Genomic DNA, 18,557 nt, shown 5'->3' with positions numbered 1-18,557 from the left:
CCACTGGAAAAAAAAGGTCCGTCTTCATCATTTATTTATATTAATGTCTGTATTAAGCCCTGGGGTAGATACAAGATAATCAGGTTGGCCAGTCAGTGTCGCACATGGGACTCTCAGATTTTACGGATGAGGGAACTGAGGCCCAGGGAAGTGAAGTGACTCGCCCAAGGTCACACAGCGGACGGGTGGCTCAATAAATACGCCCGAATGAACAGTAAACCCTCAACAAACGCCATCGACGATGACGACGAATCCCCATTTTTCCAGATGAGGAGACGGAGCCCCAGAGAAGCGAAGTGACCGGGCCGAGGTCACGCAGCCGGGATTCGAACGCGGGTCCCCGGGCGGCGCGCCGGGCACGATGTGCGAGACTGACCTGCTCCCCGCGGAGCGGCCCGGCCCGGCTCAGCTCTCGGACGAGTCCTCGGACACGTGCCTCCAGCTGGACCGCTGGCAGAGGCTCCGCGCCACCGTCCGCAAGCTGGAGTTCTGGGAGAGCTTCGAGGCCGAGCTCATCGGCCGCGGCTTCTTCTCCAAGGTGTACAAGGTACGGGGGCGCGTGGGGGGCACCGGCGGTGCCCGGGGGCCAGTGGGAGAGAGCTGAGCGGGCCCATCTCCTCATCTCCCTCTTACCTTAAACTCCTTGTAGGTAGGGAAGGAGCCTGTTTATTATTCTCTTGTCCTCACCCAAGCACTTCGTACAATGCTTGGCACAGAGTAAGCGCTCAATGGAGACGATCCAATGAACGCCTTATCTCGCCACCGACCCCTCGCCCACAGACAATGACTCTCCCCACCTGCATAGGCTTCCCGAAGGCCCATCTCCTCCCAGAGGCCTTCCCTGACCTATCCCTCCTTTCCTTTTCTCCCACTCCCTCCCGCGTCGCCCGGACTCGCTCCCTTTATTCAGCCCCCGTCCCAGCCCCCCACCATTCACGTCCCTCTCCGTCATTTATTTATTTCTATTCATATCTGTCTCCCCCTCTAGACTGTAAACTCGTTGAGAGCACAGAATGAGTCTGTTATATTGTTGTATCGTCCTCTCCCAAGCGCTCAGTAGAGTGCTCTGCACACAGTAGGCGCTCAATATATGCGAATGACTGTCTCTCATCAAGCTCTGTCTCTCCTCCTTCTTCCCAACTATTAAAACCCCCCTCCCGGAAGCCACCCGGATTCATCCAGCCTGTTCCCTTCTTCGTTTCCCCTCCTTTCCCTTCCTTCCTCCAATGCATTTGGACCCTGACCCCTTTAAGCACTTATTTATTGAGCGCTCACAGTGTTTAAGAGCACGTGCCAAGCGCTTGGGAGAGTACGATATTAGTCTAGAGGGACAGACTGACATTAACGGAAATAAATACCAATCAACTCTATTTTATTAGCCTCTCCCAAGCGCTTAGTACAATGCTCTGCACACAGTAAGCACTCAGTAAATACCACCGATTGACTGATGTTCGTAAGAGTCCCTCAGTGACTTTCAGTCCTTTCACATTCCCCTTTAAATGCAGCATTTTCATTCTAAACCGATTCCTTCTCCCTACCTGTGCTTTCATTCACTGTCGGATTTCCTGAGCGCTTACTGTGTGCTGGGCACTGTACTAAGCGCTCGGAAAGTACACTTCAGCCATAAAGAGAGACAATCGCACAACGGGTTTACAGTCTGTGCTTTATTATAGAGCCTGCCTCCTTGCCGGACTGAAACCTCGTGATAATAATAATAATAATAATGATGGCATTTGTAAAGTGCTCAATGGTTGGGATCGTGTCTACCAACTCTGCGTAGCACAGTGCTCTGCACACAGGAGGTCCTCAATAAATACCACTGTTTATTTGGCCTAGCTGTCTCTGACTGCCCCCCGCTCGTGTCATTCCTTGACCTAGAAATCTCTTCCCCACTCCGGATTCACCAGACCCCAGCCCTCCCCACTTTCAGAAAACGGCACCCTCCCCCGGGAACCCCTCCTTGATTAATTCCCCAAACCGCGCGTCGACCTAATAGCCGCCGCGGACACTGATGTATTTATGCTTGCTTGACGCGCCATTTATGTGCAGCCGTCTATTCAATTGCATGTTTAATTATTTAATCCGAGATCCCATCCCGGTATTCTCTTTCCATTCCCTATCTGATCGTCGTTCTTCCTAACTGTACGTATTTTTATGCGTCCCCCCGCCGTGAGACGGTAAGCCCCTCCGGGCAGGGAATGTGAGGTTTGGGTCTGTGGTACTTTTCCAAGATATGCTTAATAATAATAATGATGGTATTTGTTAATACCGAGCACTGTTTAAGCGCTGTGGTAAATGCAAGGTAATCAGGTTGCCCCACAAGGGACTGACAGTCTCAGTCCCCATTTTACAGATGAAGTAACGGGCACAGAGAGGTTAAGTGACTTGCCCAGGGTCACACAGCAGACGAGTGGCGAAACCTGGATTAGAACCCACCACCTCTGACTCCCAAGCCCGTGCTCTTGCCATTAGGCCGTGCTGCTCCTCTAGGAATTTATGGTAATAAATTCCATTACCTGGGGCTCACAGTCTTAACCCCTATTTTACAGATGAGGTAACTGAGGCACAGAGAACTTAACTGACTTGCCCAAAGTCACTCAGCCGACAAGTGGCGGAGCCAGGATTAGAACCCATGACCTCTGACTCTCAGGCCCGGCCTCTTTCCACTAAACCATGCTGCTTCTCAGCATGTGTGTGTCGGGGGCGGGGGGGGGGGGGGGGGGATGTTAACAGTATTTTCCTTCTCCGAAGGTCCCGTGATCAGATTTCTCCCCAGTTTACCCCAGTTCATTAATTTATCCATTCATTCAGTCAACTATACTGAGCCCTTACTGTGTGCAGAGCACTGTACTAAGCGCTTGGGAAAGTACGATACAGCACATTCCCTGCCCACACCAAACGTAGAGGCGAAGGAGACGGACATGAGTAGAAATAAATAAATGGCAAATAAACACATAAGTGGTGTGGGCCTGGGAGAGGGGGAAGAGCAAAGGGAGCGAGTCAGGGCGTCGCAGAAGGGAGTGGGACATGAGGAAAGCCGAGGATTAGTCTGGGAAGGCTTCTTGGAGGAGATGGGCCGGCTCTGGTCAGCCCTGCAGAAGAGCCCACCTGGCCCCCCGAAACCTTTGCCCGGGCCCCAGATTTGAGACCCTCAGTTTTCAGCCAGCAGGCTCTGTGACCCACAGAAGCAGTGCGGCCTAGTGGATAGAGTCCGGGCCTGGGAGCCAGAAGGACCTGGGTTCTCATCCACTTGTCTGCCGGGTGACCTTGGGCAAGTCATTTCACTTCCGTGCGCCTCAGTTCCCTCATCTGTAAAAGGGGGACCAAGACCGTGAGCCCCACGTGGGACGGGGACGCCTGAGAGCGATAGCTTTGCGCTGGGGGCTCAGCGGGGGTGGTGGGGGGCCTGACTGTGCTTTTGTCAGCGTGCGCCCCCACCGCCCCTCCCTCTCGCTCCTTTCCCGGCAAGCTTTGCTTTCTCCCATCCGCCCGCGCCCACCCACACAGGATGCCAGCCGCTTTCACTCTGCCCCTCGCCCGCAGCCCCGTCTCCGTGGTAACCGCCGCTGCTTGCGTTCCCCGCCACGTCGGAGCCGGCCCCCTCCCATCGGGGGAGTCCCAGGAAACCTGGGCTCCGAGCTGGAAAGGAGGTGGAGGTGGGGAAGCCAGCCCCCACCTGGATATTTGGCTGGGAATGGTGAGAGGGGAGAGGGCTCCTCCTCCATGACCCGTGACACGGCTGGGTTTGGACTTGGGGGGGGGGTCCTCAGTGACGCCCCATCCCGACCCCTCTCCTGGCCAGAGAAGGGAAGGTGGTTCCGGAAACCCCATTACCTTGAAACTATCCCAGCGCTTGACGAATACCATTTAAATAAAAATAATGATAATAGTACCCGGTAAGTGCTTACCCTAATCCCCGCTCCGCCACTCGGACCTCGGACGAGTCACTTCGCTTCTCTGGGCCTCAGTTACCTCGTCGGGAACACGGGGATCGAGACTGTGAACCCCACGTGGGCCAGGGACCGCGTCCAACCCGGTTTGCTTGCATCCACCCCGGCGCTTAGTGCAGCGTCTGGCACCTAGTAAGCTCTCAACGAATACCATAATTATTATTATTACAATAAAGCAGAGTTGACAGACACGTTCCATGCTCAAGAGTTACAGTCTAGAGGGGGAGACGGGCGTTAATATAAATGAACACATTACCAATATGGAAATAAGTGCCGTGGGGCTGAGGAAGGGGTGAATAAAATCTAAGTGCAAGAGTAACGCGGAAGGGAGCGGAGAAGAGAAAAGGAGGGTTTGGTCAGGGAAGGCCTCTGGGAGGAGATGAGCCTTCGGTAAGGCTTTGGAGGTGGGGGAGAGTGATTGTCAGATATGAAGAGGGATGGCATTCCAGGCCAGAGGCGGGACGTGGGCGAGAGGTCGGCGCCGAGGCAGACGAGATGGAGGGACATTGAGTAGGTTGGCATAAGAGGAGCGAAGCGGGCGGGCTGGGTTGGAGTCGGAGAGCAGCGAGGTGAGGTAGGCGGGGGCGAGATAATTGACTGCTTTTAAGCTGACTGTAAGGACTTCCTGTTGTTGCAGAGGTGGATGGGTAAACACTGGAGGTTCTTGAAAAGTGAGGAAACATGTCCTGATCGTGTCTGTAGAGAAATGATCCGGGCAGCGGAGTGAAATATAGACTGCGGTGGGGAGAGACAGGAGGCGGGGAGGTCAGCAAGTGGACGGGGGCCGGACTGAACAGGGCGGACTGGGCTGGGCCGGATTTGGGGGTTCTAGGCTGGGAGCTCTCTGGGCAGGGCGGGACCGGGCCGGGCCGTACCAGTGAGATTTTCCTCCTGGGAGGGTTCCAGGCTGGCAGCATTCCATGTGAAAAAAGCCCTTGATTTCCTGGAAATTCGGGCGTAGTCCTCAGAGCAACAAGTCACCCCGAGTCTTCCAGAAAACTTCTGGGACTCGGTGTATTCCAGGACTTGTCTCTGGAATGTCAATGAGAAAAGCCCGGGACCCCGACCGGAAAGGCACGGGAAGCCAGGGCGGGGGCCGCTAACCCCCCTGGGTCTTCCCTCGGTCCTCCATCCCGGAGCTAATGGTAATATTAATAACTGTGGTATCTGCTAAGCGCTCACTCTGCGCCGGGCACCGTACTAAGCGCTGGGGCGGATACAGGCAAATCGGGTTCCCGAATCAAGGCGACTCGACCCTCTAGCCTAAAGCCTGGCGGCTGAAATGAGGGAGGGAGAGAGGGAGGCCTTGTTTGGCTAAGCCCTCTTTTCTGCTACTCTCTCTTTCTCCGTCGCCCTCCCACTTGGATCTGACCCCTTCCTTTCCCCCACCTGGCCATTTCTCAAGAGAAGCCCGTGAAGGGGGTGGTCAGGGGAGGCTGACAGGCCGACCCCTAGACTGTAAACCCGTTGTGGGCAGGGAACAGGTCTACCAACTCCCTTTGAAGCAGTCGATCACCTCGCCCCCTCCTACCTCACCACACTGCTCTCCTGCTCCAACCCAGCCCGCCCGCTTCGCTCCTCTAATGCCGACCTTCTCCCTGGGCCTCCATTCCTCTGTCTCGCCGCTGACCTCTCGCCCTCGTCCTGCCTCCGGCCTGAATCGCCCTCCCTCTTCCTATCCGACGGACGGTTCCTCTCCCCTCCTTCAAAGCCGTATCGAAGGCCCATCTCCTCCAAGAAGCTTCCCTGACTAAGCCCTCCTCTCTTCTCCCCCTCCCTTGTACGTCCCCCTGACTCGCTCCCTTTGCTCTTCCCCCCTCCCAGCCCCACACCATTTAGGTCCATATCTGGCATTTATTTCTTTCTATTAATGCCCGTCTCCCCCTCTAGACTGTCAGCTCGTTGTGGGCAGGGATTATGTCCTCTCCCAAGAGCTTAGTCCAGGGCTCTGCACAGAGTAAGCGCTCAGTAAATACGATCGACTTCCTGACCACTAACTGTCGATCTGTACTCTAACAAGCCCTTAGTTCAGGGCTCTGCGCCCAGTTGGGGCTCGATTTATTGATTGATTGACCAGGGCAGGAGGAGAAAAGAGAGGATGGGAGGGGGTGGGGCCGGGCCAGGACTTGCCTGGGAATTCTGGGGTGACTCCCCAGGACAGTGGGGGATTGCTGCATTCCTTCTGACACAGGCCGGTGAGGGAATGATAGGACGGAAGCTTCCCGAGGGCAGGAATCCTGTCTACTTGTCAGCTGTGTGACTGTGGGCAAGTCACTTCACTTCTCTGGGCCTCAGTTCCCTCATCCGTAAAATGGGGATGAAGACTGTGAGCCTCACGTGGGACAACCTGATTACCCTGTATCTACCCCAGCGCTTAGAACAGTGCTCTGCACCTAGTAAGCGCTTAACAAATACCAACATTATTATTAGTGTGTTCTGCCAAGCGTTTAGCCCAGGGCTTTGCACACCGTTGACTGGAAGCTTCCTGAAGGCAGGGATCCTGTCTACCAACTGTTGCATTCTGCCAAGCATTTAGTCTTGCTCTCTAGACTGTAAACTCACTGTGGGCAGGGAAAGTGTCAGTTTATTGTTATATCGTCCTCTCCCAAGCGCTTAGTACAGTTCTCTGCACACAGTAAGTGCTCAATAAATACGACTGAATGAAGTGAACGCCCCAAGGGCAGGGGTCCTGTCTACCAACTCTTTTGTATTCTGCCAAGTATTTTTTTAATGGTTTTGTACTAAGCTCTGTATGACGCACAAGAGTGGATACAAGAGAATCAGGTTGAGCTCAGTCCCTGTCCCACGTGGGACTGACGACCTTAATCCTGATTTTCCAGATGAGGTAACTGAGGCCCAGAGAAGTGAAGTGACCTGCCCAAGGTTACATCAGACGAGTGGCAGAGCCAGGATTAGAATAATAATAATGATGGTAGTTGTTAAGTGCTTACTATGTCACTGTTCTAAGCGCTGGGGTAGATACAAGGTAATCAGGTTGTCCCACCTGGGGCTCACAGTCTTAATCCCCATTTTACAGATGAGGTCACTGAGGCACAGAGAAGTGAAGTGTCTTGACTAAAGTCATCCAGCTGACAAGTGGCGGAGCCAGGATTAGAACCCAGGTCCTATGACTCTCAGGCTCATGTTCTACCCCCAAGACTACGCTGCTTCTGCATTTAGTTCAGAGCTCTGTACGCAGTAGACTGTATGCTCTATTAGATTCCCAAATGCTCAGTAAACGCTCCACACCCGGCAAAGCATTCAGTAAATTGTATCGATTACTTGATGACCTGCCCCTACTTCAGACACTGAACTCTGAGGGTCCATCTCATCATCAGTGGTATTTATTGAGCCCTTACTCTGTGCAGAGCACTGTACTGAGCTCTTGGGAGACTACGATCCAACAGAGTCGGCAGATCCGTTCCCGAGTTTACAGAGACCGTGGCCGTTCCGAGACCCTCGGTTCCCCTCCGAGTTCCTCAAGGAGCAAAGCCCCTCGAAATCGGGTAGGACGTTTCTTGTCCCCGTGGGTGAAGGTATGAAGCATCAGCATTGTCTAGTGGGTGGAGCTTCGGACCAGGATTCAAGAGTCCCGAGTTCTAATCCCACCTCTGCCCTGGCCTGCTGCGAGACCCTGGACAAGTCACTTAACCCTTCTGAGACTCAGTTTCCTCATCTGTCCAATGGGGTTGAGAGCGACACGAGCCGGTAACTGGGTCTGCTCTGATGATCCTGTCAAGTGCTTGGCGTCCGGTGGACACTTAAGAACTGTCATGTGTAGCTGGCTGCTCTCGTTTCTTGGAACACAATGGGTGCTTGAAAACTATCGTAATAATGGTGATTGTGGTATTTATTAAGCGCTTACTATGTATCGGGCACCATACTAACCGCCGGGGTGGATCCAAACAAATCGGGTTGGACACGGTCCCTGCCCCACGCGGGGGGCTCACAGTCCTAATCCCCGTTTTACAGATGAGGTCCCTGAGACCCAGAGAAGTGAAGTGACCTGCCCAGGGTCACACAGCAGAGAAGTGAGTAACTGTCTCTCGGTGCTTAGCACACGGTAGGTGCTTGAAAACTACCGTAAGTAACTGTCTCCCCTCAGTGCCTGGCACACGGTGGGGGCTCGAGAACTACCGCAAGTAACGGTCTTTCCCTCCCCCTCCCTTGGTCCTAGGTGACCCACAGTACGACTCGCAAAGTGATGGTGGTCAAGATCTACAAGAACGACGTGGATCAAGAGGTCATCGTGCGAGAGATCACCCTGTTACAGAAGCTGTCTCACCCCAACGTCGTCAGGTGGGGCTCCGAGGAGTCGGGGTTCGGGGGCAGAGGGGGAGGCAAGGCCCGAGACCCCTGGGGGGCAGCCGGAAACAGCCGCCGCAACTGCGGGGGGGGAGCGCCCAAGTATCCACAAGGCAAGCCCAATTCCCCATGAGGGATATCTCTCTCCGTGTTCCTAGAAATTCTCCTCCCCACCTGCCCTGGGCCCCTGCCCCCTGTGCTTCTCCCTAGCGGCATGTCGTTCCTTTTGGAAGCCCCCGGAGAGCAGAGCCGGAAGTAGGGCCGGAGGGTCTTCCCCCCTCACCCGCCGGGCTCAGACTCCTTTCTCCTCCCAGGCGATCCCTTCAGCAGGCCTCCCGCAACCTAGCAGGTCTGCCCAAGGGCTCACACTATCCTCCTGCCCTGGGATCCCCTCCCCACCTCGGCTTGGCTAAGTCATATCCCTTTCCTCCTTAAAAGCCCTCCTAAGAAGACCCCTTCTCCAGGAAGGCTTCCCCAACTCTTCTCCACTCCTTCCCAGTCATACTTCCCATCAGTATTTATTTTCTTGAGACTCTGTTTCCCTCTCCCTCTTTCCTCTCTCCCTTTTTTCTCCTTCTCCTCCCTCTCTCCCTTTTTCTCCTCTTCCTTCTCCCTCTCTTCCTTTTTCCCTTCTCCTCTCCTCTCTCCTCTCATCTTTCTCCTCTCTCTTTTTCTTTCTCCCTCTTTTCCCCCTTTCTCCCCACTCTCCTCCATCATTCTTCTCTCCTCTTTCTCTCTCTCTCCCTTTTCTTCCTCTTCTCTCCCCCTTCCCTCCCTTTCTTCCTCTCCCCTTTTCTCCCTTTCTCCCCTCTTTCCTCCATCACCCTTCTCTCTCCTCTCTTTTCTTTCTTTCTCTCTCCCTTTTCTCCTCTTCTCTCTCCCCCCTCCTCTCTTTCTTCCTCCTTCTCCTCTCCTCTATCTGTCCCTATCTATCTCTTCCTTCCCTCTCCTTTTCTCTTCTCTATCTCTCCCTCCTTCTCTCTTTTCTTCCCTCCCTCTCTCCCTCCTCTTCTCCTCTCTACCTCTCCCTCCCTCTCCCTTTTTTCTCCCCCCTTCTCCTCCTCTCCTCTCTCTATCTCTCCCTCCCTCTCCTCTTTTCCTCCTTCCTCTTCTGTCCCCTCCTCCTCTCCTCCCTCCCAGCTCCCTGTCAATTCTGCTTACCTTGCGGCCTCCCCCTTTAGGACGTGAGGTTGCAGAAGGCAGGGTCTCTCCTCTGCCTTGGCTGGTCCACTGCTTTAGAGGTCCATCAGTGATCCTGATGATTCCCCGCTCACCGGTTCGGGCTTCGAACCCCACTGCGGGGCCTTGTCCTGTTCCCGGTGGCCTTGGCGGGCTCGGATGTGTTTGCTTCTCCCTTGCTGGAGAAGCACTGCCCGGTTGCTGATGGTGGACTATTTGATCCCCCGGTGAGCTCGCCTCTGGCCAGCTCCTTCGGCTACAAGCCCCCAGGCCTGAAGCCCGGGGAGAACCGTGGGGCCGGAGAGAGCTGAGGGTCTCCTGTGTCTCTCTCTTCCAGGTACCTGGGCATCTGTGTACAAGGGGAAAAGCTCTACCCCATCCTGGAGGTGAGGCCCGAGAAGCATTTCCCCTCCTGGCCTTCCTCCCCGCCTTCATAATGATGAAGACGATGATAATAGTGATGATAATAGCACTCGTTAAGCGTTTACTGTGTGCCAAGCACTGGGGGTGTTGCAAACTAAGCAGGTTGGACTCAGTCCCTGTCCCACATGGGGCTCACAGTCTTACTCCCCATTTTACAGATGAGGGAACTGAGGCCCAGAGAAGTGAAGTGACTCGCCCAAGTGGTGGAGCCGGGATTAGGACCCAGGTCCTTCTGATTCCCGGGCCCGGGCTCTGTCCACTAAGCCATGCTGATATTCAGTAAGCGCCTACTACGTGCTAAGCGCTACGGGGCTACGGCGTGACTAGCGGAAGGAGCACAGGTCTGGGAGATCTGGGTTCTAAATCCGGCTCCACCACTTGCTCGCTGGGACACCTTGGGCTAGTCACTTAACTGCTTGGTGCCTCAGTTTCCCCCTCTGTAAAATGGGGATCAGCTACCTGTTTTCCCCCTTATTTAGACTGCGGGCCATTTGGTGGGACAGGCCCGGTGCTTTTTTCTAATCAATCAGTCGTATTTATTGAGCACTTACTGTGTGCAGAGTACTGAGGGCTTGGGAGAGGACAATAGAAAGCCTGCACTGCTTCTTTAAGAACAATCTCCCACTCACTTCCGACGGCGCTTGTTTCCCCTTCGAAGACTGTAAGCTCCCCGACGGCCACTGTACTGAATACTCCCCATAATAATTAACCATAATTTTGGTATTTATTAATGCTTACTGTGTGCCAAGCACCAAGTGCTGGGATAGATATAAGATAATCAGGTTGGACACGATCCCTTTTCCCCATTGGACTCACAATCCAAACAGGAGGAGTGCTTAGTACAGTGTTCTGCACAGAGTCAGCGCCCCGTAAATTCTGTTGATTGATGGATGCGCCTCAGTCTTCCTGCCCGCAACACTTTGAGGTCCCTGAAACCAGGGGGCCGGTCAACACCTCCAAGGGTCATGTCCTCTGTGCCCCCGCCTCCAGCCCGTTGGAATTGAAGAAAAATGAAGTGGCCCAGTGGACAGAGCCCGGGCCTGGACTTCACGAGGACCCGGCTTCTAATCCCGGCTCCGCCACTTATCTGCCGTGTGACCTCGGGCCGGTCCCTTCACTTCTCCGCGCCTCGGTTCCCTCATCTGTAAAAGGGGTTGAAGACTGTGAGCTCCACGCGGGACAGGGACTGTGTCCAACCTGATTAATAATAATAATGATGACGATATTTGTTAAGCCCTTACTATGTGGCTTGCATCTTCCCCCGGCACACAGTATGAACGTAACAAATACCCCAGTTATTGTTATTACAGTGCCCGGCACATAGTGAGCGCTGGACAAGTACCGTAAGACAAAGAGCAAGCCAAGGCTGTCGCTGTGGAGGGTGGGGGGCAAGAGGGGACCCCGATGAGACGGCAAGGGGGCTGGGTCAGCTGCCCTCTCGGGCCGGCCCCGAATCCATCTCGGGGCGGGCACGGTCTTCCCACCCGATCGGTGTCCGCAGTACGTCGACGGCGGCTGTCTGGAGGAGCTGTTGGCCTGCAGGGAGGTCTCTCTGACCTGGAAGGAGAAGCTGAGCCTGGCCTGTGACATCGCCAGGGGCATGGTCTACCTGCATTCTAAGAACATCTACCACCGGGACCTCAACTCCAAGGTAGGCCCGGGGTGCCTCCAGAGGGACCCCGCTTCCTCCCCGGCCCCGATCCCGATCGTGGAGCCGGAGGAAAGCTGCTTCCCCCCTCTTTCCGGCTCCTTCCGGAACGGGATGGGACGGGGCCGTGTATGAAGGCCAAGCCACCTAAGTGACATCACCGAAGAGGCCGATGCGAGACCCGCAGTCTCGGCCACGCTGGTCACGCTAAAAGGCCGCCCGTTGTCGTCCTCTAACGTTTGCCGGGCCTGGGCCTGTTTTCTCTATCTCTCTTTCCCAGTAGTAATAATAATAATAATAACGATGATGGTATTTAAGAGCTAACCAGGTGCCAAGCTCTGCTCTAAGATCCGGGTGAGAAATATAAATAATAACGATTATGATATTTGTTAAGCGCTTACTGTGTGCCCAGAACTGTACTACTAATAATAATAACATTGGTATTTGTTAAGCGCTTACTGTGTGCCCAACACTGTACTACTAATAATAATTGTGGTATTTGTTAAGCGCTTAATATGTGCCAGGCACTGTACAAAGCGCTGGGGTGGGAACAAGCGAATGGGGTCGGACACGGTCCCTGTCCCACAGAGGGCTCACAATCTGAATCCCCATTTTATAGATGAGGGAACCGAGGCACAGAGAAGGGAAGGGACTTGCCCAAGATGGCTCAGCAGATAGGTGGCGGAGCCGGGATTAGGACGCGTGACCTTTTGACTCCCGGGCCCGGCTTCTAGCCACTAAACCACACTGCTTCACAACGTCCACGTCCGGCCCTCCCCTCCCGGGGCCTGGACACTGGAGTTGATACAGGTTCCAAATGGGGCTCAGAATCCAAGTAGGAGGGAAACGAGTATTAAATCTCCCTTTCAGAGATGAGGAAATAGAGCACGGTGAAATTACGTGACTTGTCCAAGGTTACACAACAGACAAGAGGCAGAGCCAGGACTTTCTGGGTTTGTGAGCTTTTCACTAGGCCACACTTCTTCCCTTAGGAATAATAATAATCGCGGTATATGTTAAGTACCTATTATGGGTCAGGCACTGAACTAAACGGCGGGTAATATGGGCAAAGCTCTGAGCTGAACACTGGGAAAGAAATATACAGGTGAGCTCTAGGTGTGTTTCCTGGTTCATCAAGGGATCACAGTCCCTTGATTACAAGGAGAGGGCAGGGGGTTGGAGACAGGCACTTAAGGAAAGACGCAACAAAAATATATGATAAGGGCGATGGCCCCTAAAGACAGCAGCAAGACGTAGTGGCTAGAACCCGGGCCTGGGAGTCAGAAGGTCACGGGTTCTAATTCCGGCTCTGCCGCCTGTCTGCTGCGTGACCTCAGGCAAGCCACTTCACTTCTCTGGGCCTCAGTGACCTCATCTGTAAAATGGGATTTGAAACCGTGAGCCCCACTTGAGACAGGGACTGTGTCCAACCCGATTTGCTCGGCTCAGGGTTTAGTTCAGTGCCTGGCACGTAGTATGCGTTTAGCAAATACTACGATCATCATTACAGTGCTTGGCACATAGTAAGCACTTCCATGCCATAATCATTACTCAACTTCTCTGTACCTCGGTTCCCTCATCCGCAAAATGGGGATTCAATCCCTGCTCTTCCTCCTACTTAGACCGTGAGCCCCAGGTGGGACCCGATGATCTTGTGTCGACCCCAGTGCTTAGTACAGTGCTCGGCACGTAGTAAGCGCTTAACAGATGCCACAGCGATCGTCAGGGGTGAAGTCCCGCAGGCAAAGTCACTCCCCTATGAGAGCCAGCATCTTCCAAGAAATGGTGACGGGTCTCGAGAGGAGAAAGGGCAGGGGGAGGGTTTCCTGTGGGCGTGGAAATGAGGGACTTCTGGGGCAAGTGGAACCAGTTTCCTCCCGACCCTGCCCGTCCGAGGAGCCACTTCCGAAGGGCGGGCGCGAGCTCGGTCCCCAGAGACGGCCACCCCGAGCCGGGGTAGGCCCGGCCCGGAGCCGTCCCGTCCCCAGCAGCAAGAGGGAGGCGGTGCCGGCGGACAGCGGTGTGACCTCTGACCCAGGCCTGGCCGGGGCCCTGGTTTTGGACCGGCCCGGGGCTGGCTTGGGGCCCCGTCCCGGCAGCCGTGTGCCCTCGGCAGAAACTGGACGGCCCTGGTTTCCCCGGGCCTGGGCACCCCGGGAGAACTGGGTCAGTGCTGCGTCCCCCGGGGTCCTGGCCGAGGACCCTCGGGAACGCCGGGCCGGCGTGGCCGCCATTAGGAGGAACCCAAAGCCCAGGGCTTGGCCGGCAGCCAGGCAGAAAGCCGGCCGACCAGGCGGGCTCCTGGCGGCTGTGGAAAGCCCCAGCCTCGGGCCTAAACTGTACCTCACTCTTGTCTCTCTCTCCCACATCCTCTTGCCTGTGTCCTTCCTCGGGCTTGGAACTCCCTCCCCCTCTGTTCATTCATTCAATCGTATTTATTGAGCGCTTACTGTGTGCAGAGCACTGTACTGAGCACAAGGGAGAGGACAATACAACAATAAACAGACACATTCCCTGCCCACAACGAGCTGACAGTCTAGAGGGGGAGACGGACATGAATAGGAATAAATAAATGACAGATATGGACATAAATACTTTGGCGCTGGGAAGGGGGAAGAACAAAGGGAGCAAGTCAGGGCAAAGCAGAAGGGAGAGGGAGAAGAGGAAAAGGGAGGGAAGCTTAGTCTGGGAAGGCCTCTTGGAAGAGATGTGCCTTCAATAAGGCTTTGAAGGCAAGGGGAGTGATTATCCGACAGACCCCCGCTCTCCCCACCTTCAAAATCCCCCTAAAACCCCATCTCCTCTAAGAGGCCTTCCCAGACTAAACCCTTTATTTCCGCTATCCTCCCTCCCCTCCGCACCTACTCTGTGAACCCCTTAAGCCTTTTGATCCTTCCCCCAGCCCCCTCCACTCATATCCTTACACTCTACTCTTTCCCTTATTTATAGTTGATTTCACTGTCTGCCCCCACTCTAGTCTCAAAGCTCCTTGTGGGCAAATTTTGTGCCTCTTCTCCCATGCGTTTAGGCCAGTGCTCTGCGACACAGAAAGCTCTCAGTAAATGCCGTGGATGGATGGGTGGGTGGGCGAGTAAGTGGATGGGTAGGTGGATGGAGTCAGAAGGACCTGAGTTCTAATCCCTGCTCCGCCACGTCGACTGCGTGACCTTGGTCAAGTCACTTAACTTCTCTGTACCTCAGTTACCTCATCTGTAAAATAGGGACTAAGCCCCACTTTTCCTCCATCTCCCACTCCCTTCTCTTTCACCCTGAGTTGCTCCTTTTGCTCTTCCCCCCATTCCAGTCCAACATCACTTATGTATATGTCTGTCATTTTATGTATTTGTCTTGATGTCTGTTTGTATTGGTGTCTGTCTCCTCTGCCCCTCCAGACTGTGAGTTCGCTGTGGGCAGGGACTGTCAATCTTTATTATTGTATCGTACTTTCCCAAGTGCTTAGTACAGTGCTATGCACACAGTAAGCGTTTAATAAAGACAATTGAATGAACAAATGAATGAATGTGGTCCAGGGACTGAGTCCAACCTGATTAACTTGTATCTACCCCAGCGTTTAGAACAGTGCTGGGCACTTAGTAAGCACTTAACAAGTACCATAATTGTTACTATTATTATTATCATTATTAAGGGTGGGTGAGTGGACGGATGGATGGACGGATGGCTCCGTCTGTTTCAGAACTGCCTGATCCGCCTCACGGCACGTGGCCGAGAAGCTGTGGTGACGGATTTCGGGCTGGCCCGCGAGGTGGCCGAGCTCCCGGCCCGGGACCCCGAGAGGAAGCTGTCCCTGGTGGGCTCGGCCTTCTGGATGGCCCCGGAGATGCTGCGCGGGGAGCCCTACGACTGCAAGGTGCAGCCCGGACCCGCGGGGACCCCTTGGGGACCGCCCCGCTGGGTTGAGGAGGCCGAGACGATACACGGGGAGGGCAAAATTAGGGCCGGGGGGGCCCGACTCCCTCCCTCGCTGCCCTGGTCCAGGGCCCAGCTCACGCTGAGCAGGTTTAAGGTCGATTTAGTATTAAATTATAAAAAAATCCTGGCTGACCTGAACCCCTGCCCCCCAGAAACTCCAGGGTGGGGGCTGGGCCAGTGGGGGGCTGGGTGGGGGGTGGGATACCCTCTAGAGACTTGGAAGACCTGGGGAACGCGGGCCACATCTGCGGTCTAGGAGAGACGGGAAAGAGGAGGGAGAAGGCTCGGCTGAGGGCGGCAGAGGAGTGGGGTGGACTGAGGGAGAGGGAAGAGAGGGGTCAGCTGAGGGAGACAGAGGACAGAGGTGGACTGAGGGAGACAGAAGAGAGGCGCCAACTGAGGGAGACGGAGTGTCAGGCTGTGGGAGACAGGGGAGAGGGGCTGGCTGAGGAAGACAGAAGAGGGTCGGGCCGAGGGAGACAGCCCAGAGGGGCTGGCTGAGGGAGACGGGAGAGGGGTCGGCTGAGGGAGACAGAAGAGGGGGCTGGTTTGAGGAAGACAGAAGGGAGGGGCAGCAGAAGAGAGGGTCAGGCCGAGGGAGACAGGGGAGAGGGTTAGGCCGAGGGAGACAGAGGAGGAGGGCAAGGGAGGGAGTCGGGCTGAGGGAAACAGAGGAACAGGACAGACTGAGGGAGGCAGAGGAGAAAGGGGGACCAGCTGAGGGAGACAGAGGAAGAGGCAGAAGGGGAGAAGGTTTTCCCTGTCGGAGTCTCCCAAATCCCAGCCCCCAGGACCGCCCTCCCCTCAAGGCTCCAGCCCGGGCGCGTCAGCCTCCCCTCACGGCTGACTCTCTCTGCCCTGCACAGGTCGACGTTTTCTCCTTCGGCATCGTCCTCTGTGAGATCCTGGGACGGATTCCCGCCGACCCCGAGGTCCTGCCCCGGACCCAGGTGACAGCCGCAGGGGGACTGTGGGGGTCTCTGCCCTGTCTCCAAACCCCTGCTGGGCTCAAAATACAAGATAATCAGGTTGGACATGGTCCCTGACCTACATGGCGTTCACAGTCTGTTCCCTGCCTTCAAGAAGTTTATAATCTACCGTACGCAGCGCTATTAAGCTCTTGTAGAGTCCAATACAGTTAGTAGACACTTAAGGAGCTTACAGTCTACTACGTGCCGAGCTCTGTACTAAGCGCTTGGGAGAATACAATAGAATTAGTAGACGCCATCCTCGCCCTCAGGGAGCTTACAGGCTACTCTGTACAGAGCCATATGCTGAGCACTTCGGAAAGTCCTTTAGAGTTATCAGGCTTCATCCCCTCCCTCGCGGAGTTTACTATGTGCCGAGCACTGGGCTGAGCGATTGGGAGAGTCCAACGGTATTAGCCCTCTAGACCGTAAGCTCGTTGTGGGCGGGGAATGCATCTGTTTATTGTTATATTGTATTCTCCCAAGCGCTTAGTACAGTGTACGTAGGAAGTGCTCAATAAATTCGATCGACTGACCGTTAGTAGACACGCTCCCTGCCTTCGGCGACTTACAGCCTTGTGGCGTAGAAGCAGCGTGGCTTAGTGTTAAAAGCACAGGCTTGGGAGACAGAGGACGTGGGTTCTAATCCCGGCTCCGCCACTTGTCCGCTGCGGGACCTTGGGCAGGCCACTTCACTTCTCTGTGCCTCAGTCACCTCGCCTGTAAAATGGGGATTAAAGCGGTGAGCCCCAAGTGGGACAACCTGGTTGCCTCGTATCTATTCCAGCGCTTGGAACAGTGCTTGGCACCGAGTAAGCGCTTAACAAATGCCGTAATTATGATTATTAATTATTATGATTGATGGCCCCTCACCGAAACCGGGCCTCGTTTTCCCTCAGGATTACGGGCTGGACATCACCGCGTTCCAGAGCATGATCAGCGAGTGTCCCCAGCATATCGTCCAGCTGGCTGCCATCTGCTGCTCGGTAAATCCTCCCTCCCCTCCTCTCCCGGGTGCGGAGCGGGCGGGGATTGGGCGGGGGTAGGGGAGGGAACAGATTTGGGGGGAGAAGGTGAGGAGTTCGGTTTTGGGCGACGTTAAGTTTGAGTCGGCGGCGGATCATCCACACAGAGATGTTCTGAAGGCAGGAGGAAATACGAGACTGCAGAGAAGGAGAGAGATCCGGGCTGGAGATGTAGATATGGGTGTCGTCCGTGTAGAGGTGGTAGTCGAAGCCACCGGAGCGAATGAGTTCTCCAAGGGAGAGGGAGAAGAGAAGGGGACCCAGAACTGAAGCTTGAGGGACCCCCGCACTCAGGGGGTGGGAGACAGAGGAGAAGCCCGTGAAAAAGACTGAGAAAGACCGGTCAGAGAGGAGGAGAACCGGGAGACGAGAGCACGTGGATCTCGGGGAGGAGGATGGAGGCTGGGAGCCGGGCGGGAGGGGGGCCAGGGTTCAATCTCATTGGAACTCCGTCTCGCAGTTGGAAGCTCTGAAGCGACCCTCCTTCCCGGAGCTGTTAGAGGAACTGGAAGAAGCCGTGGAGAGCCTGGAGTCCCGGGCAGCCGGTCAACTTTCCGGATAATCTCCGATCTTGTCCCTGCCTGTCTGCCGCGCCCCCCGCCCCCCCCGCCTCGCTCCCCACCCTGACAGGGACCCGGGCTGGACCGTAGCTGGCCAGAGCAGCTGGACATTGGGCTAGGGAGCGTTGGCGGCCGTGAGGGCCACGGCAGCCTGCGCTGTTTGTCACTAACGGCCTCCTCAGCTCTCGCTTCTCTGACGGAAGATGGTGGTGAAAAAGTGGCATTTAGAAGGGTATTTTTTCTAGCAGATTTTCTAACAGAAATAACTCAAAACGTGGGACCATTTTGTGTGCTTTCTCCCCCACCACCCCTTGTTCTTTTTTTTTTTTAATTAAGTAAAAAAATTGACTTGTGGATAGTCATTTATTCGTTCATATTTATTCAGGACTGTGTGCAGAGCACTGTTCTAAGTGCTAGGGAGAGGACGATGTAACAATGAAGAGAGACATTCCCTGCCCACCCCGAGCTTCTGGTCTAGAGGGGGAGATAGACATTAATAGAAAGAAATAAATGACGGAGAGGAACCTAAGTAGTGAGGGGCTGGGAGGGGGGACGAATGAAGGGAGCGA

The 18,557-nt window shown here is 55.0% G+C and overlaps 1 protein-coding gene across 1 annotated transcript in view; it reads left to right on the top strand.

The window, feature by feature from the left end:
• The window catches only part of LOC114807843 (dual specificity testis-specific protein kinase 1-like), a 32,128-nt gene extending 13,782 nt beyond the window's left edge, over window positions 1-18,346 (top strand). Inside the window, exons 2-9 of the mRNA XM_029054539.2 lie at window positions 268-547; window positions 8,128-8,249; window positions 9,772-9,820; window positions 11,359-11,508; window positions 15,200-15,373; window positions 16,302-16,385; window positions 17,303-17,389; window positions 17,889-18,346. Coding sequence (XP_028910372.1) covers window positions 362-547; window positions 8,128-8,249; window positions 9,772-9,820; window positions 11,359-11,508; window positions 15,200-15,373; window positions 16,302-16,385; window positions 17,303-17,389; window positions 17,889-17,990 — 954 coding nt within the window. The 5' untranslated portion in view covers window positions 268-361 and the 3' untranslated portion in view covers window positions 17,991-18,346. The remainder of the gene's footprint in view (window positions 1-267; window positions 548-8,127; window positions 8,250-9,771; window positions 9,821-11,358; window positions 11,509-15,199; window positions 15,374-16,301; window positions 16,386-17,302; window positions 17,390-17,888) is intronic.
• The last annotated feature ends 211 nt before the right edge of the window (window positions 18,347-18,557 follow it).

The sequence above is a fragment of the Ornithorhynchus anatinus genome, chromosome X4 (genome assembly GCF_004115215.2).
Source record: "Ornithorhynchus anatinus isolate Pmale09 chromosome X4, mOrnAna1.pri.v4, whole genome shotgun sequence".
In the NCBI taxonomy this organism is placed as follows: domain Eukaryota; kingdom Metazoa; phylum Chordata; class Mammalia; order Monotremata; family Ornithorhynchidae; genus Ornithorhynchus; species Ornithorhynchus anatinus.
The sequence above is the reverse complement of the archived record's forward strand: the minus strand, read 5'-3'. Positions and strand labels throughout refer to the sequence as shown.